Source organism: Aquarana catesbeiana, linkage group LG07, assembly GCF_042186555.1.
Source record: "Aquarana catesbeiana isolate 2022-GZ linkage group LG07, ASM4218655v1, whole genome shotgun sequence".
Lineage (NCBI taxonomy): Eukaryota > Metazoa > Chordata > Amphibia > Anura > Ranidae > Aquarana > Aquarana catesbeiana.
In genome coordinates, this window is record NC_133330.1 from 173999548 (window position 1) to 174020206 (window position 20659).

At 42.5% G+C, this 20659-nt stretch overlaps 2 protein-coding genes across 3 annotated transcripts in view; one reads left to right on the plus strand and one right to left on the minus strand.

Moving 5' to 3' along the window:
• The window catches only part of CDC73 (cell division cycle 73), a 247593-nt gene that overhangs the window by 117832 nt on the left and 109102 nt on the right, over positions 1-20659 (plus strand). The window lies entirely within an intron of this gene.
• On the minus strand, positions 1908-6526 carry LOC141103374 (beta-1,3-galactosyltransferase 2). Its single transcript, XM_073592884.1, has 2 exons — positions 5935-6526; positions 1908-3586 (listed from the first exon to the last, which is right to left on the minus strand). Exon 2 carries the CDS (start codon positions 3447-3449, stop codon positions 2184-2186), a length of 1266 nt encoding a protein of 421 aa, XP_073448985.1. The 5' UTR covers positions 3450-3586; positions 5935-6526; the 3' UTR covers positions 1908-2183.

The following is a 20659-nucleotide window of genomic DNA, read 5'->3' on the forward strand; positions in this document are numbered from 1 at the left end:
ATTGTCATGCGATGTGTGACACGAGCTGCATTGGAAATCGCACTGTTGTGAACCAGGTCTAAAACCTAGACACAGAAATATAATACTTTGAAGCTTACTATTTGTTAAATTGTTAGATGCGCTAGCAGATTTACATGGACTTAACTAACAAATTAAAGCTTAGCCCCAGCTAACACTTTTTCAGCTGTTTTTTTTTTTGTAGCTGTTACAGCAAGTTTTTTGATCGTGCATGTTTTAATAAAAATGGATGTGGTCACCCCAGAGATTTAAAGCTAATATCCCCATTGGCTTAAAGGCTGACATGTTGATACCAGAACAATACTCAAATTACCCAGCGCTTTATTCAGCTAGGCAGCACAGAAGACTTAATTATACTTTTTAGCCTTTCAGAGTAAGAATAGAGGTTTTTGTTGCATACATTTGCACATAAATTTCAAAGCCACACTGTCTTGTCAAGACTGCCCTGCAAAGCGTGACCCCTAATTCTAAATGATCCAATCTTCTTACTTTAGAACTCGGGAGGGGCAGCTGCAGAAGTTGGGTATGGGAATAATTATAAGTACCACTTGTTCTTTCACCTGCTTAATTCTCTCACCAGTTTATGAAGGATTTTTTATTTATTTATTTTTTTTTAACAAAAAACAGCTAACAAACATCCTAAATAAAATATTTACTAGCTAATTCACCTCCTAATAAAAAAAATTGTTCTGCTGTTCTCCACTTGTCATTGACCTTCTTTCTAGGTCTTGTGTTGGGTCATGTCTTGTTAAATATCCTTTGCCAGGTTAAAGATTCAGAGTATTTTGACTGTAAATTTAGCTATATACCCAGTTAAAGCAGTATTAAACTCCTCCCCAAAAAAATGCAGCTTACCGATTCTTAAACATGGTGGCTGTGGTAGTTTTCTTTTTCAGGCTTTTTGTCACTTTATTTGCACCCAGCTATCCAGCCAGTGACAGATTACCTGTCTTGGGGTGTCTCCAGTCTGGATGGAGGAGCAACAGAGACCCCATTAGAGATGAGAACATTCAGGTGGTTGCATTGTTCTGTTTTCATAGTAGCTGCTTCACACAGTGACCATTGATATTTCCCCTCAATGCCTTGCATAGGCTTAGCAGTAGGGGAAATTTTAAGTTATTTTACATACAAATCCTTGGAACACATTTGTAATATGATTTTTCAACCAAATTGGGCATACTATATACTTCATTGTGTTGTCTACAGATCCACTTTAAACCAATAGAAAGTAAGACTTTAATAGTTCCTGAGTCTAATTCAAGTTATTGGTTAATGACCGTGTGATAGCCTCTGGGACATCCCAAATCATTTGTTTACATTAGACCACGATAGATGTGCACAGAAGTCAAAAGCCGACACGATCGCTACTTCTTTGAAATTTTATTTTGCACTGAAGCAGTTAGAAACTTCTTTGAAATACTAACACGTTTCGGCCTAAGCCTTCCTTGTAGCATGATGCTATAAGGAAGGCTTAGGATGAAACATGTTAGCATTTCAAGGATGTTGTACTAGGTGAAAAGCTATATTAGGCTAAAGATATGTGAACACCTATATTTTTGTTATCTACTTCTAAATTATGTTACAGAATCACAAAGGAAGACTTTGAGTTGTTGTTGTCAAATATTGTACCCTGTGATGATTAAATAAATGTCCCACACCCAAGCGTGTGATCATGCATGAAATTAAATCCTCATTTTGACATCTTTAAATATCCTATTTTGTAAAAAGTGACAAACACGTACACTACCTAGATTTCCCTTACAAATGATTTTATGAAATATTGCAGTTTCTCTCTCTCTGTCCCCCTCTCCCTCTCCACAGTAGTTTTTTGCCCCATAGTGAAAGTCTAGACTAGAACATTTTATTATAAAAAGGACCACAAATCTTGCTTTGCATTTGTATTAAAAATGTGTTCTTTTGTATTTTATTGGCACATAAAATATCAGGTATACCACAGAAGTGTGCATGCTTCTTATTGCACAGAATAAACACACATTTTTTTTTTCCCCACTGTTTTTTCTTTTCATCTGTTTTCTCATATAGGTTTATATACTCTTAAAAATAAAAAAATAATTTTTCACTCCATTTACATTTTAGCTAAGGTTGTTACTGCCCATGCTTTCTTAATTCCAGTTTCCATTTTTTTTCCTAGTCATTTTGTCCTTTTAGTGCATTTTACGGTGCCGATACCTACTGGCTTTTTCCTTGGCTGCGTTGGCACAAGCATTGTGCTTATTCTGTTGTAAATGATTCCAGTATTTGATCAATTCACCAGGCTGGAACTGATGAGAGGTAATTAGATGACTATATTTACAGCTAGAATATGAAACTCTCCAGTGATTGAATACAAATTCATTTGGTGGGGGTATAGGGTCAATGCGCAGCTTGGCTAGACAAATACCAACATATACATCCTCTAAATGTAATCGTCTAATACTCAAGGAGACCTTGAATATTTTTTCTGCTAGATCTCCAGAGAAAACATACCCAGTTCCAGAACAAAACACAGGATAGCGTTCACTTGGATACAAATCTGGTGACATGTACCACTTGCTGTCTTTGTTACGGTTGGGTGCATAGCCTCTCATTAAATACCCTGTAAAATAGTTGGTTCTTGGTGGTTGGTCTGGCTTCAGTAGTTTATTTATCAAGTATTCTGTATTAACAAACATGTCACTGTCTGTCTTCATGACATATGGGACATGGGGGCAGTATGTTGCTACCCAGTTCATACCCATAAGTGTCTTAATGGTGAGATTGTAATAAGTGTCTAAGTATTCCTGCTGGATGATATCGTGATACTGCCTACTTTCATCCACTATGGCCTGTTCAATTAACCCATTTAACTTGGTGTGTAAACCCAGAAGAAACAACCTTACAATCTGGATTCCTGGTGCAAGACTTTCATTTCCCCAGGTCTGCCTAATCGCCTGTCGAGCTTCAATTTGTCTTGGTTCTGCAGCTATGAGGAGTATTAAGAAAGGCCTTTTCTCCTGACATTTCTCTGGCTCATTAATAATATATTTGTAATGGTATACATTTTGTCGACCCCAGCCCTTTTCACTGTAAACACTGCCATTGGTGCTTAAAGTATTCTCCAGACCTGTAACACCTTGTTGTTGTGACTCTGTGTTACTTAGGTTAAAAGTGGTATGAGGCTTCCATGTTTGTGGAATGGCATCCTTCCAGATATTCCTTAGTGAGCTGTTGGTTTCAGTTTTGGTTGCTTTGAATCCACGAATCGAATGAGTCACTGGATTTTCTTTTAGTCCAACTCTGCCGGTGAACGAATTATGATGGTTACAGAACAGCAATGTGGCGAACAGAAACACCAGTGATAAAAGCCCTGTGAGATGAGTGCGAAAAAGTGACCTTTTACTATTCCAGGTCATTTTGCCAAGACAGCAATGACGTCTCCTCCACTGAAGCATGCTTTTGAGATCCCAGTGCAGTTATACTGCATCTGCACTAATTTTCAGTTTATCAATCCCAACCCAGTAATAGGGCAGTCTATATCTCAGTGACTTTCTTCATTTTTCGGTGTTCTGTGAACCTTTTCCTATACGTTCTATAGAAGGAAAGAAATAGATTGTAAAGATCCATAAAAGTTTAAGTCATCAATTTTATAAGGTTCATTAAAAAATCTCTAGTTCCTTACTCCCAGGTTTGGCTACACAACTTTTATATTTTCATAAATGGTGGACATAGTGGTCGGGGAACTTGTCATATACAGGTTTCAGAATTGTAATTTGGAGCCACGTTGCATTAGTCACAGTACACAGCTTAGCTGGTTTCCCATGGACAGCGACCAGTTTAAAAAGTCAATGAAAAGATTCAATTGTCAGAATGTATTTTCAGGGCTAGTAACTTGTCAAGTCTTGTAATAATGGCATTTTAAATTTTGACACCATTAGCTTGATGCTTAAAACAGGTGCAATAGTAAAAAAAATGTATTAAAAATAGGGGAGATCAATAGGATTTAAAGCAAATAGATTGTTTTGAAGGCATCATAAATGCATCACATTTCAATTATGATGGTTCCTCTAGATGGAGCTAGAGTGGCATGTTTTTCATACATCTATCTCTGCATCAGGTCAATCTGTTTTTAGAGTGAATTCAGTTAACCACTGTCTGGAAGTAACTGCTCCAAACACAAAGTCCACATCTTCAACCATTACAAATGTATTTCCTATTGTAATATAACAAATGCCAGAGTGACCCAATATAATCTCAGTGTATTTCAGCACTATTATAAGGTTATAAGGCACGTGTGTGTGTATATATGTGTGTGTGTGTATGTATATATATATATATATATATATATATATATATATATATATATATATATATATATATATATATATATATATAAACTTTATACATGTTCAGTTTAAGGTGTTCCATCATTTTACAAAGATATATATGGTATTGTACTGAATAAAGCTTTTTCCATTGTCCTGGCATGTTCTTTAATCTGAACCTGCAAGAAAGATTTAATAAACTGCAGGTAACAGTTCCCCCCTATCATAAAACTGGTAGTATTTAATACTGTGTTATCTTGGGATACAGATGGGGCCTCTTTCTAACTGATGAAAAGAGTCAGAGTAATAAAGATGTGATAGCTTTTCAGATGCAATAAAACACTTGGATAGTTTTTGCAGTCTCAAATGTTTCCATTTGTTGTAAAAACTTTTTTATTTTTTGTGAACAATTTCTTTTCACTTCACATATACCCAAAAGTGGGACGTGTGTGTGTGTGTGTGTGTGTGTGTGTGTGTGTGTGTGTGTGTGTGTGTGTGTGTGTGTGTGTGTGTGTGTGTGTGTGTGTGTGTGTGTGTGTGTGTGTGTGTGTGTGTGTGTATTAGATTCTCTTAGGAATATTAGATTGTGAGAGCAGACACTGGTGTAAATCTTGGCACTATATAAATTAAACAAAATCTAAAGGTTTAAAAGAATCTCAGTTCTAATATATATTTTTTTAAATCATAAAACTAACCTGCTGTACCTTACTCGACAATTATTATTTTAATTACTCTTATTGAGAAAATGCAAGCCTTGTAGGTCTTCTCTTAAGGAATCATAAAACTGAAATTGTATTTTATATTGCTTGAATGTTAGTTGAATCAGCTAAGCATTTGTCTGTTGCTACATTCACTGGAATGAAATGGGCCATGCAGAATAAATGGGTTCCTTTTAACAATCTGCAAGTCTTGAAATACTTATTCATGGTTGCCATGCAAGATATATAGATCTGCATCAGAATGTTTTATTTTTTTCCCTGACCAGCTTAACCTGTATTCCAAAATATCCCTCCCCAGCCTCTGAATTTTGTACCGTAAAACCATTTCCATTACCAGCTTGCAGTGCCCAGGGCAAAGTAAGCACATTTTATATTGGCCACACTTCCATGATTTATAGTGTCTTGAAAACATTAGAAATGAGTGCAGTTCCTGCAGTGTTTTACATGCAAAGAAAGCTGGATTTTTTTTTTCATCCTCAGAAGTGTCATTAGCAATGTTGTCACTTACTACTAATTGTATTAGTCAGAACAATAATTTTAGTCGCTAAGATGCAAATGTTTTTCGGTCCTTATTTCATTTTGGCATCTAATTTAATGATGCACTGATCTCCACAGCATGCTAGGTTCATCAGACAGGAGATTACTTCAGATAAGGATTAAATATGACCTACTTTGAAAGGGATTTATTTCATCTCATATTGCAGATTTTCTCCTCCCCTACCAGATTCTGTTATATTTTTGTAGCTGTCTTTCACATAACATATCATCCCATAAACAGCTGTGCTTAACAAACAACTAATTATTAAGGGTAATATTCCACTTTTACCCACCCCCAAAAACAATCCACAGAAAACATGGTTGAAAATCGAATCCTTACAAACATCAGTTTAACATACCTGTGTTTTATTGAACAAATTCATTGTTGTAGGAATATACCTATTGAAAGATGGATAGTTTTGGCATGTCATCGCTTGGTCAAACGGATTGAGCAGAAACATGCGCACTTCAATAATTTCTCTTCTGTGAATGCTTGTGCCTGCTGTCCGTCTGCATGCAGCTTGCCCTTTCGCCTGCTCCAGTCCGGGGCATTGTGCTTATTTATTCCTCTAGCAGAGAAATTAAAATTTCTCCAGCATTTTCCTCTGTGCACACCCAGATGGCTTCCCAGTCGCTTCTGCTGTATTGAAATCTTTCACAGATCTCGCCCTTTGTCCCTAATGCAGCTTTCATCCATCTGTATCCATGCCAGCACTGCCAGATCTTTGTAACGTTGGAGAAAACACCATAAGAACATAGTAGCCGCGTTGAATTAAATAGTAGAGAGGATTTTCCTCTTTTGTTGTTGCTAGGCAGCTTGAGAAGAAGACGGAGCTTCTTTCAGGGGGGAGGGCTGTGGTCTAGAGAAGCAAGACAGCTTCTCCGGCTGCTTCTGCCCCTCTAGGAGGCAGTGGTTTATATGTGGGCTTTGACTTGTGCTGTCTTCTGACAGAGCTGAATTTAACGTCACAGCCTCGATAACAATCACGTGACAAGTTTGCATTCATAGCTCCTGGTCTGGATGCAGCCAGCCCCTATGCTTTCTACTTATGAGCATCATTAGAGACTGTTTGGAGTCTTGAATATATAAAGCAGTTGTGTTAACCTTTGCAGCATGATCTGCTTATGTATACTATGAAATCAATGACTTGGGCATCTGCTTTTTTCTTTACCTTAACTGGGAGAACAAAAATGTATGCAGTGGTTTAAGTCAATTTATTATGCACTAAAGCAAATGGCTTTTTATTGTATCCTTACGCTTATTAATGACTGTTGCAGGTTGCATGCCACATAATAATCATAAACACCTTTTCCCTCTATTGTGTACTTGCATTACTGCTGTATTATTTATGTATGTATGTGTGTGTGTGTGGATAGATGGATATATTTTTTATTTCTGGAGACTGGAATGTATGACATGTCTTTTGATCCCCCAAAGCGTTTTTATTCTTTGAAATCTTTACTGGCTTATTGGTTTATGACCTTGTACAATTGGCCACTAGAGTCGGGCTTGTGTGTGTATGTATGTATGTATGTGTGTATATATATATATATATATATATATATATATATATATATATATATATATATATATATATATATAATGTTTTATTACTCTTGCACCAGAAAATAAACAGTTGTTAGGTAGGTGTGTAAGCATTCAATCCTTTTTTTTTTTTTTTTTTTTTTTTTTTGATATGTTATAACTTTTAGACCCCTTTCACACCGAGGGCGTTTTGCAGGCGCTATAGCATTAAAAATAGCGTCTGCAATCCGCCCTCAAACAGCTGCTCCATTGTCTCCAGTGTGAGAGCTCGAGGGCTTTCACACTGGAGCAGTGCGCAGGCAGGGTGTCACGAAAAGTCCTGCCAGCAGCTTCTTTGGAGCGGTGAAGGAGCAGTGTGTTTACCGCTCCTCCCCATTGAAATCAGTGGGGCAGCGTGGCTATACCGTCGGCAAAACGCAGCTATTGCGGGCGGTTTTAACCCTTTCTTGGTTGCTAGCGGGGGTTGAAAGCACCCTGCTGGCAGCCGAAATGCGTCGCAAATCCGACGGTAAAACGCTGCTAAAAATAGTGGCGTTTTACCGCCGACGCTATGGGCGGCTCGGTGTGAAAGCCCTCTAAAAGCAGAGATGTGCTTTGCCTTCTTTAGGCCTCTTTCACACAGGCGTACTTCAGCGTACTTCCAATTGAAGGACCATGTTTGCCTGCATGGGGATGTACAGCTGTACAGGCAGCAGCTGCAGAGACATGGCCACTGCTCCCAATTTGACATCTGTGTGGGTGTCTCGCCCCCCCCCCCACCCCCCAAACTCACACTGTCTGCATTTGGGGGCACTCACATGGATGTTGAATTGGGACCAGCTGCTGTGTCCATGCTGCAGCTGTATCTCAATAGACATGAATGGGACTGTGTGCATGCAGATGCACAGAACACCAGTGCATCCGTTGTGGGCAAACACTGTGCTTTGCTTAAAGTGGTTCTAAAGGCTTTTTACCTTCATGCATTCTGTGCATGAAGGTAAAAAAAAACACCTGTGTGCAGTCTTTCCCTGCCCGCAGAATCCTTTTAATACTTACCAGAGCCCAATCTTGATCCAGTGGTATGCATGACAACAGCAGCTCTCTCCCTCCTCATTGGCTTAGACACAGCAGTGGGAGCCATTGGCTTCCACTATTGTCAATTACAGCCAGTGAGAAAGGTGGTGGGAATGAGCCCTGTTAACAGGGCTCAGGAGTGAGCACACGCAAGCACCCCCATAGCAAGCGGCTTGCTATGGGGGCAGGAGGGAGGAGCCAAGAGCATCAGTGGGGGACCCGAGAAGGAGGATCAGGGCTGCTGTGTACAAAAGAATTGCACAGAGCAGGTAAGTATAACATGTTTATTGTTAAAAAAAAAAAAAAAAGTACCCTTTTTAGTACCACCTTAATTACACCCAATGTGAACAAGGCTTAAGTGCAGCCAGTCACAAACTGAAAAAAATCAGCATAAGGGACATAACTTACAAGTAAGTAGGTTGTGTCCATTTTGTTGATTCTGCTTCTATTAGTGAAAAATTTCCTCCGTCAAACCAGCCCCCTCCCCTACACGGTCACAGCAACAACCATAATACAACTAAAGGGCTCTGACAGGCTGTCATCAAGGGAACCTGATGTTGACAGCCCTTTCTGCCCAGATCCACCATTTGTATTAACCGTACTACACATTTTTGTGAACGGAGCAGGATGTCTGAATAGAGGGGGGAGCTATATAATCACTTTCTAGCCAAAGAAGTATTATGGCTTCTTTGAATAGCAGATCTGGCCAGAAAGGCCACGTATAGTCGGGCTCTTTTGAGCCTGTGACAGCCTGTTAGTTGTAGTAACCATCGTTGCACCAGAATATTATGGCTTGGAGGGGGTTAAGGACAGGGGAAGATTTTCAACAGAAGAGGAATTTACAAGAGGGATTTATCTTACTGAAAGCTTTGTCACTTGTGCTTTTTTTTTTTTTTTTTGGTAATGATACAGCAGTAAACACGTTTTGGGTATGTATCCCAGTGTCTCTTTAGCAGCCGTCTTATGCTGCCCTAAGCTACGTGTCTTCCGGTGATGTGAAGGCTAACGGCATAAGTGATTGGCTTTCGGGAATTCTCCTCAGGACTGAAGTTCTTCAATTTTAGGGGCTGGGTCTGACATCTCCTCTTCATGCAGTCCAGGATGGCTTCACCCTTGTGTTCATTAAAAAAAACAGATCCGGAGTCTCTGGATCTTGACCTGTAAAGGGATTGGTTATTGAATTTGCTAGGGGGGCGTGAAACAATTCATGGATATTAAGATTCTTTACCAAAGTTAGCTCATAAGCCATATAATTTAACTTTTCATTTGATCAGGAAAGGGCCTATTTATCTTGGGTCAAGTTTAATTTAGGCAGGCCTTGCATTATACAATTTTCTTATTCAATTTCCTTTAGATTTACCTTCAACTATGTAGTGCAAGGGCCTGCCTGATTGCATACAAATTGAAAGTATTTATGTTTGGCCTCCATATTATATGGTTTTGGTAAATCTAAAGAAAAATTCTACAAGAAAATTGTATAATGTATGGCAAGCCTAAGGGACAAAGATAATCTTAGATGTGCCATAGACAGCCACAACTTGTTCCCCCCTTCACTTGTCAAAGAATTTCTTGTCTTCTGTCTGTGTTGGCTTCATGGACACTGGACATTCTAAAAATGGCAGTAGCTTTAGCTGTAGAATGCTGCGCTAAAAACAAGTTTTGCATTTAAGTTTTTTTAGCGTTTGCATTTTTTGCAGGCAATTTTATGTGCATTTATTCCTTGCTTTGGAGCCTGTGGTGCATTGCACCCCTGATCAGTGGATCACAGTTGCGTTGTTGGGCTCCTGCAGACAAATCCTCCAGCATTTTTGGCTGTACCTATGTACAGTCTTTATTTTTGAAAGCTGGAGGACGTGTTAGTGGACTCATCAGCACCCTCACAATCTATTGAAAACTACAAGCTGTCTGCTGCAGTGGAAGATGCTACTTGTAGTTTAGTCATTCACAGAATCCTTTCAATGAATGACAGGGCTGTGTGCTTGGAGCCCCACACAGCCATACTGTTTTCAAATGTGGCAGCGTGTGAGGAGAGAAACCCATTCCCACTGTCACAGGAAACTGGGACTGGCGCTGAAGCATGTTACCCCCTAAATAGGATGCAACATGCTTCATCACCAGTCTCTCTCCAGAAGGTCAACTTGGCCTTTAAAGTGAGTGGAGATGGATTAGAACACCTGTCAGGCTTTTATTGCGGTCTCTGCCCCCATAAGAGATATTCACCCTTTCAAATTGTCCTGTTTACAATTGGCATTGAAAATAAAAGAAAATCCCAAATGTTGTTGTCTCCAGAAACGTAAGAGGGGATATCTTCCAATGGGAACACTAGTTCTGGTGACCTTTGGTGGCAGTGCTTCTGACGTAAGATCAATGTCAAATTGATTTCCTTAATAAACCAGGCGATGCAACAGTTATGGGTTCTTAACCAGGCCTTTTAGAGGATAATAGGAAACAAGGGCAAGGTAATGATATCCAGATGCAGTAACTCTGCGTCCTGAAGAAGTACAACATAAATTGTAGAGGGGTCTTTTGAGGAACCAAGCTGGACTTGATACCAGTGCCATCTGCCAGATGGATAGAAAATCCCTGTTTCCCCCCTAATGCCAAGAGATGGGCAATGCTGTGCAGCAGAGTTCATAAAACATATTCAGGCCTCAGAAACAATAATGGCAGGGACTGTGGTAAAGCTACAGTATGATTAGGAGTTATATGAGCTTGGTTTGTCTTCATAGGCTAAACTACATTGGACCAGTCAGTCGTTGCTTTCCATGGTCTTATGGGATAGGCCTGTAAAGTGACTAGTGTCCCCACAGTAGAGGAAGAGTACAGAACTTGGCTTGCCGTCACCTATGCCATTCATTGGAGGCCAGGTAAGGCAACAAAAAGATGGTCCACAGAAATTTACTAGTCCTGCTAGTGGAGTACCAGAAGTAGTATTCACTGACAGGCTGGGGCCTGATAGCTACTGTTTTTTTTTTTTTTTTTTTCGCTCTATCACTCCTAGATCTCAGTCAATCTGGTTAGTGAGACAAACCAAATATTCTGATGAATCGGTCTGGCTAGTTCATTCTTCAAAGCTGTGGAAATGCCAAGGTTAAATGAATATCTGAGTGCTGCCTAAATCAAATTTAGTATCTATACTCAACCTAAAATCAACTACATACAGTGGGTACGGAAAGTATTCAAACCCTCTTAAATTTTTCACTCTGTTATATTGCAGCCATTTGCTAAAATCATTTAAGTTCATTTTTTTCCTCATTAATGTACACACAGCACCCCATATTGACAGAAAAACACAGAATTGTTAACATTTTTACAGATTTATTAAAAAAGAAAAACTGAAATAACACCTGGCCATAACTATTCAGACCCTTTACTCAGTATTTAGTAGAAGCACCCTTTTGATCTAATACAGCCATGAGTCTTTTTGGGAAAGATGCAACAAGTTTTTCACACCTGGATTTGGGGATCCTCTGCCATTCCTCCTTGCAGATCCTTTCCAGTTCTGTCAGGTTGGATAGTAAATGTTGGTAGACAGCCATTTTTAGGTCTCTCCAGAAATGCTCAATTGGGTTTAAGTCAGGGCTCTGGCTGGGCCATTCAAGAACAATCACGGACTTGTTGTGAAGCCACTCCTTCGTTATTTTAGCTGTGTGCTTAGGGTCATTGTCTTGTTGGAAGGTAAACCTTCGACCCAGTCTGAGGTCCTGAGCACTCTGGAGAAGATTTTCGTCCAGGATATCCCTGTATATGGCCGCATTCATCTTTCCCTCGATTGCAACCAGTCGTCCTGTCCCTGCAGCTGAAAAACGCCCCCACAGCATGATGCTGTCACCACCATGCTTCACTGTTGGGACTGTATTGGACAGATGATGAGCAGTGCCTGGTTTTCTCCACACATACCGCTTAGAATACCGCTTAGAATTAAGGTCAAAAAGTTCTATCTTGGTCTCATCAGAAGCTTATTTCTCACCATCTTGGAGTCCTTCAGGTGTTTTTTTTTTTTTTTTTTTTTTTTTTTTTTTAGCAAACTCCATGCGGGCTTTCGTGTGTCTTGCACTGAGGAGAGGCTTCCGTCGGGCCACTCTGCCATAAAGCCCCGACTGGTGGAGAGCTGCAGTGATGGTTGACTTTCTACAACTTTCTCCCATCTCCCGACTGCATCTCTGGAGCTCAGCCACAGTGATCGTTGGTTTCATCTTTACCTCTCTCACCAAGGCTCTTCTCCCCTGATAGCTCAATTTGGCTGGACGGCCAGCTCTAGGAAGGGTTCTGGTCGTCCCAGACGTCTTCCATTTAAGGATTATGGAGGCCACTGTGCTCTTAGGAATCTTGAGTGCAGCAGAAATTTTTTTGTAACCTTGGTCAAATCTGTGCCTTGCCACAATTGTCTGAGCTCTTCAGGCAGTTCCTTTTCACCTCACGATTCTCATTTGCTCTGACATGCACTGTGAGCTGTAAGGTCTTTATATAGACAGGTGTGTGGCTTTTCTAATCAAGTCCAATCAGTATAATCAAACACAGCTGAACGCAAATGAAGGTGTAGAACCATCGCAAGGATGATCAGAAGAAATGGACAGCACCTGAGTTTAAATATGAGTGTCACAGCAAAGGGTCTGAATACTCAGGACCATGTGATATTTCAGTTTTTCTTTTTTAATAAATCAGCAAAAATGTCAACAATTCTGTGTTTTTCTGTCAATATGGGGTGCTGTGTGTACATTAATGAGGGAAAAAATGACCTTAAATGATTTTAGCAAATGGCTGCAATATAACAAAGAGTGAAAAATTTAAGGGGGTCTGAATACTTTCCGTCCCCACTGTAGTATTCTGTTGGCCTTTGGCCCTGTCATAGGTTACTAAGCATATTCTCTGCAGTCGAATGACATTGCAGTATAACAGTGCAAAGGTAGTAAAATGAGTCTCTGGCCAAAGCAGGATGATGCTGTTCAAGGAGGTAATGGGCCCATGACTGGGATTCCCCCTGAAGCAGAGAAATTACAAATCTTAATTTAGTAACCTCAATGAAAATGTTCTGGGGTGGAGTGAGAAGTAAGGATGACAGGGTTTCTTGAATGCTTGGAATTTCTTACAACCTACAGCCGAAGGAACCCTGGATTCTGCTGAGGGGATTGAAGCAATTTATGCTAATGTTTTAGCTGCAGGAACAGATGTCTGATCTGAAGAAGGGTAACTGCATTGTTAGAAAATGAACATGCCTCTCAATTTGTTTGAAGTTATCCTGAAGTCCTTTAACTGCCTGAGGCAATGTGACCATCAGCTGGCAGAGGGTTTCTAGCAAAGGGGCCTCCCTTTCAGGCTCCATCATTGACCAACTGGTACTTTCACTTACCTGATAGGATAGCAAAACGATGAGGGCAACCTCTCTTGTATTGCAACTGTCAAAAGATGTTGCTTGCAAGACTCTCTGGTGATCGTGACCAGGAAGGACCAGTAGAGTATGGGGAGGAGTGTCAGGCTGACCAGTTGTCTGGACCAAGGGGAGTAACCATTAAATGGAAACTCTGAATTGACTGTAGGTTCAGGATGGCTGAGTTCTTTAACCACATTAGTAGGCAGGCAGTAGGAATAGTCATTTGAAGTCAACAGCTGGCTCTGTGAGTTGACCAGGGCAGGCACCTGGCCAGTAGTATGGGACAAAGTCACAGAGCAGGCCACAGTTGGCAATAAGCAGGCAATGCAGTACTAAATCATGAAGCTGGCAGGTCAGGTGTAAGCTGGGTCAGGAATGAGGTCGCACACACAATGTAGTTTAGGTTGCAACCTGAAAGCTAGTAAGGTCGTTCCTTAAATAGGCCGTTTGGCACACATGAACACGTGCACTCTTGCATGCGCAGCTGTGCCAGCCATGACTATGTGCAGAGCTGCAAGCTAAAATGCGCAGGTGCCTGAATGAGCGAACAAGTATTCCCTGATGATAACTCTTATAGCCCCCCCCCCCCCCCCTTACTTCAAAGGTGAAATGCTTATGTCTATGAGCTAAAGAATAAGGTGAAATGCTTACCTTTTTCTTCAATCTCCCTGCAGCTAGTGCTCCCCTCCACCTCCTAGAATATGGGTGTGCCTTTGCATAATAAACAATGCAAGGCTGCATAACAATTGTTAGCCTGGGAAAAAGGGAGCCAGCAATGTAATCTAGTTGGGCTCCATTGCATAGTTACTTCATATTTATTACTGATAGCTGCAGTCTGATGCCCCCATAATTGTGATTTTCATTATCCAGTCAGACTGGGAAAGTTCTTAGGCCTAGAGGAAGACACTTAACTTTTTTCTAAGGCCCACCCACCTCCTGCCCCCTGCACCCTGTTCCTTCTCAAATACTACGGTCACCATCTGACTCTATCCTACACTCTTTAACACACATCTTCAACCTCTCACTCTCTACTGGCATCTTCACCAACCCTCTAAAACAGGGGTCTTCAAACTGCGGCCCTCCAGGTGTTCAGGAACTACAATTCCCATCATGCCTAGTCATGTCTGTGAATGTCAGAGTTTTACAATGCCTCATGGGATGTGTAGTTCTGCAACAGCTGGAGGGCCGTAGTTTGAGGATCCCTGCTCTAAAGCATGCTCTAGTCACTCCCATACCAAAAAAGGCCACACTAGACCCCACCAATCTTAACAACCTAAGACCCATCTCTTTACTCCCTTTTGCCTCCAAACTTCTTGAACGTTTAGTCTACAACCGACTGAGCGACCACCTCATTGAAAATAACCTTCTTGATCCCCTTCAGTCTGGATTTCGCCCACAGCACTCCACAGAAACTGCCCTCCTAAAACTCAAACGACTTACAGCCAAAACCAACGGTCATTATTCTGTACTCTTAGGCCTCATGCACACTGGACGTTAAAATAATGTTATAAAAACGCCAGTAGCTTTGCAGTGAATTTTTCAACTTCTTTCAACTTTTTTCAATGTTTTTAATAGCGTTTTGTAGTGTTTTTAGCTTAAAGAAAAGAGAAAAATTATATTAAAAAAAATTTATGGATCAAAAACGTTAAACGCTGGTGAGCTGTGTTTTTACAGCTTAAAAACGTCTCTCAGAACCCACTAGTTTTGGGGGTTTTTTACTGCTCAAAAACGCCACTGCCCAAAACTGCTGATAACAGCCTATGTGTGCATGGACACATAGGATAACATGATGGAGAATTTAAAGCGGAGTTCCACACAAAAATGGAACTTCCGCTTTTCGGAACCCTCCCCCCCTCCGGTGTCACATTTGGCACCTTTCAGGGGGGAGGGGGGGTGCAGATACCTGTCTAAGACAGGTATTTGCACCCACTTCCGGCATAGACTCCCATGGGAGTCTATGCCTCTTCCAGTCCCGACCGCGCTGTCTGCTGGGAACACACAGCTCCCAGGAGAGAGCGGGGACCACTAGGGACGCGCAGTAGGGAACCGGGAAGTGAAGCCGCAACGCTTCACTTCCTGATTCCCTAACCTAGGATGGCGGCGGCAGCTGCCGAGAACCGAGCGGGTTCTCGGCGTCCCCTCCCGACATCGCTGGACCCTGGGACAGGTAAGTGGCCATGTATTAAAAGTCAGCAGCTGCAGTATTTGTAGCTGCTGGCTTTTAATATTTTTTTTTTTTTTTGGCGGTGTGGGTGAACCCCCGCTTTAACCGGTTCAATACAGGGCATTTTCACCCCCTTCCTTCCCAGGCCAATTTTTAGTTTTCAGCGCTGTCGCACTTTAAACGACAATTGCATGGTCATGCGACGTTGTACCCAAAAAAAAAAATTGACGTCCCTTTTTCCCCACAAATAGAGCTTTCTTTTGGTGGTATTTGATCACCTCTGCGTTTTTTATTTTTTGCGCTATAAACAAAAGAAGAGCAACAATTTTGAAAAAAACACAATATTTTTTACTTTTTGCTATAATAAATATCCCAAATTTTTTTTTTTTTTTTTTTTTTTTACAAAAACACATTTTTTCCTCAGTTTTGGCCGATATGTATTCTTCTACATATTTTTGGTAAAAAAATCGCAATAAGCGTATATTGATTGATTTGCGCAAAAGTTATAGCGTCTACAAAATACGGGATAGATTTATGGCATTTTTTAAAAAAATTATTTATTTTTTTTTAGCGGCGATCGATTTTTTTTTTCGTGACTGCGACATTATGGCGGACACATCGGACACTTTTGACACATTTTTGGGACCATTCACATTTATACAGCGATCAATGCTATAAAATTGCATTGATGACTGTGTAAATGTGACAGGCAGTGAAGGGGTTAACCACTAGGGGGACACAAGGGGTTAAATGTTTCCTAAGGGAGTGTTTCTAACTGTAGGGGGTGGGGACGTACAGAGGGAGGAGACCGATCAGTGTTCTGCTGTACTAGGAACACAGATCGCTCTCCTCACAACTGACAGGACGTGGATCTGTGTGTTTACACACACAGATCCACGGTCCGGCCCGGTTAACGGGCAATCGCGGGCGCCGGGCACACGCACCGGGTCCCGAGCAACGCGGCGCGCCCCCTAGACGGCCGGGAATCCCAGGCCGTCATATAACGTCCACCCAGGATGGGAGATCCCATCTGTGGACGTCATATGTCTATGGCTGGGTAGGGAAGTGGTTAATGACTGTAGAAAAAAACATCTACAGCCAAAAACAGCTGCTGTAAAAATGTCAAAAAATGTCCAGTGTGCATGAGACCTTACTCTCAGACATTTCCGCTGCCTTTGATACAGTTGACCATCCCCTCCTCCTCAAAAAAACTCAATTTGCTTAGTCTCCATGGCTGCACTCTCCGTTGGTTCGAATCTTGCCTATCTCATCGCACCTTCAGTGTGACTTCCAACTCCACTTCCTCCTCTGCAGCTCCTCTTACCGTTGGGGTCCCCCAAGGTTCAGACCTTGGGCCTCTACTATTCTCGATCTACACGTCCTCCCTGGGTCAGCTGATGGCCTCCCATGGCTTCCACTACCATTTATATGCTGATGACACCCAAATCTATCTCTCTGCCCCTCAGCTCACCCCATTAATCTCTTCAAACATCACTGATTTACCAACAGGCATATCAGCCTGGATGTCAAACCACTTTCTCAAACTGAATTTAAAACTGAGTTCTTAATATTTCCTCCCCCCCCACGTGCTCCTTCCCCTGACTTCTCTGTCAAGATCAATGGCACATCTATCAGTCCGTCCCCACATGCCAGGGTTCTAGGGGTAACCTTAGACTCTGAACTGTCCTTTCAGGCCCACATACAATCCCTGTCCAAATCATCCCACCTTAGCCTCCGCAACATTTTTATCTAATGACACCACCAAGCTTCTAACTCACTCCCTGGTTATCTCTACTGCAACTCCCTCCTCATTGGATTAGCTTTACATAGACTATCCCCCCTTCAGTCCATAATGAATGCTGCTGCAGGACTCATCCACCTTACCAACGATTCAGTGTCCTCCATCCCTCTCTGCCAATCCCTCCTCTGGTTTCCACTCACCCAACGAATACAATTCAAAGTACTAACAATAATTAATTTACAAAGCCACCCATAACTCTGCCCCCAGCTACATCACTAACCTTGTCCCAAAATAGCAACCAAGCCGCCTCCTTTGGTCCTCCCAAGACCTCCTGCTCTCTAGCTCTCTTGTCACCTCCTCCTATGCTCGCCTCCAGGATTTCTCCGGAGCTTCTCCCATCCTTTGGAGCTCCCTACCCCAATCTGTCCGACTGTCCCCTAATCTATCCATCTTTAGACGATCCCTGAAAACCCTTCTCTTTAAAGAAGCCTATCCTGCTTCTAACAATGTTTTACTTCCTCCATCAACTCATCCCCCACAGCTATTACCTTTTGGATCAATTGACCCTTCCTTTTTAGATTGCAATCTCTAATGAGCAGGGCCCACTGATTCCTCTTGTACCAAATTGTAATGTAAATGTAATGTCTGCCTTTATGTTAACGGCTGCTCAAACTGTTGGCGCTATATAAAACCTGTATAATAATAATAATAATGTAGATCCAGTAGTCACCCAAGTCTGGAAGTGAGTACACGCAGACCTTTAGCTATGTGCTGGTTCGGCTGCGTCAGCCCTATTCTGAACCTGGTTGGCCAGCTAGGTTAACATCTTGTGGGGGAACATAGGATTAGGCACTTGCCATCCATGTCACAAAGCTACACCTGCCGACACTCCCAGTGCAGGGTTTTCTACTCCAGGCAGTGATTGCCCCAGTCCTGTCTGTACAGTGGTTTTGGTATTTTATGCCAACATGTTTACATTTCCAAAAAAGGATGGAGTTTGCTCTATCCTGGACCTGAATTGCTTTGTGTTCGAGATGAAATCCATCTGCTCAGTAGCAGCCTCAGTTCATCAGGGGGATTTACTGACCTTCATAGATATCAAGGATGCGTATGTGCATGTCCTATTCTTTGCTGGGCATCAACGCTTCTTGGGTTTTACTATCGGGGATGCACATTTTCAGTTTGGCTCTTCCCTTTAGCCTGTCCTCCGCCCCCTCATTTTTTTTTCACGATGGTCCCTGCCCTGGTACTAGCAGTGTTAAGACAACAGGAGATGGCAAAATGACCAACTTCCCCTATGCACAGAGACTTTGTACTGATGGACAACATAGAGATCACCCACCCAAGGATAATTGGTGTGACCTGCCACACCAATTATCCATTAACTAACATGGAGATCACAGTGCGTACTCTGCAGGAATTCGGATAGGTGCTCAATCTTAAAAAGTCCACCTTGACGATGACCAGGAGACTGGAGTATCTGGGTCTGATTCTTGACTCTGTGCAGGCCAAGGTGTTTCAGACTGCTGTTCGGCTGTCTTGTTCTCGCATGCAGGTCCTGGGTCTTGTGTCCACCTCTGAGGCGGTCCTGCACGCGCAGTTCTATACAAGGGTTTGACAGAGAAATCCTAGCCAAATGGGACAAATTTTCCGCTTCCCTGGATAGCCAGACTCCTCTGGGTCTGTCAGCTATGGCCTCTCTCTCCTTCAGTGGCTTTGGTCTCCTTCCCTTCAGGCTGGGTAGGCCTTTCCCCCCCTCCACTGGCTGGGGTTGAGGTTAGCTCAGTTGAATGCTGGAGGACGCTCGGCTGCCCATCAATTTCCTGGAGCTACAAGCAGTCAGGCTGTGTTTGAATTGGTGGACAGACCTTCTCTGTGGGTGCCCAACCAGGAGCCAGACAACACCGCTACAGTGGCCTGTCATCCACTAGGCAGCATGAAGAGTGCAGCAGCGGAGCTGGAGGCCTCATGCATTCTTCGGTGGGCAGAGCTTCAGGTGTTGGCTTTTATCACTGTTTAAATTCTAGGTGTCAAACTGGCAGGTGGACTACCCCAGTCGCCAGACTTTGGGTCATGGAAAGTGATTCCTACACCCGGTCATGTTTCGTCAGATTCTCCTAGGCTGGAGCCACTTGGACGTGGATCTTCTAGCCTCCCACCTCAAAAGGAAATTGTTGAGGTTTGTGGCAAAATCAAGAGCACCACCACCCCACCCACAGCGGATGCAACAAACATGCTGGTAGGGTCGGTATCGTCCCTTTTTATGGGCTTCCTCCTCTCAAGCTCCTTCGTTGCTTGCTGCGCAGGATAGTGGCTGAAAGGATTCTGGTCACTTCGGACTGGACTTTTCTACCCTGGTATTCTGAACTGGGGTTGCTGGTCACGGACGCACCTTGGTGGCTGTGAATTCAGGAAGAACTGCTATCCCAAGGATTGATCTTCCACCTTGGTTTTTGCCATCTCTGGCTTTGGTGGCAAAGCTCTTTCTGCCCAGACGATCTTCTTTCAATGTCCCTTGGCCACACTCTCCTTGATTCTTACCGGAATCCAAGGGGATTGCCATTTGGTGCCCCCTGTGCATTCCCTGTTGCCATTTGCTTGTCAGTCCTCCCTAAGCCCCTCATTGAGAGCATTCGGCATATTCCGTTAATCACACTCTCTCAAAGTTGCCTTTTTGGCCACCATCCTTTCCACACAGTGAGTGTGGGAGCTGGCGGCCTCATCGTGTAAGTCTCTGTTTGGAGAGTGATAAAGTGGTTCACCGTCTGTGTCCCTCCTTCCTCTTGTTGGTGTTGTCAGATTTCCACCTGAATGTGCATTTTCTTGCCTTCCCTGTCTCCTCAACTTTAGCACCCCAAGTAGGTTGGTCATCCTAGAATCTGGTCCGGGCGGTTTGTGTACACCTGTCTGCTAGGGCTTCCTTCTGGAGTTTGGATTCTTTTTGTCATCACGGACAGTCTGTGGAAACCCCTCCTCTGCCACTGTTTCCTGATGGATTTAGTAGATGATTGTTCCTGGCATATGCTGTAAAGGAAAAGGGGGGGGGGGGGTCTCCCATTTAGGACACTATCCATCCCCCTTTCCCCATTATACCCCACTGGCATTGGCATTCGTGTCTCAGGTTTGCAAGGTTGCTACCTAGTCGTCTGTGCACACTTTTACCAAATTTTGCAAAGTTGATGTGTTTGTATCTGCGGATGCTTGTTTTT

What these genes read in the sequence shown, in the direction of transcription:
- LOC141103374 (XM_073592884.1), bottom strand. Translation starts at nt 3,449, where the DNA reads ATGCTTCAGTGGAGGAGACGTCATTGCTGTCTTGGCAAAATGACCTGG.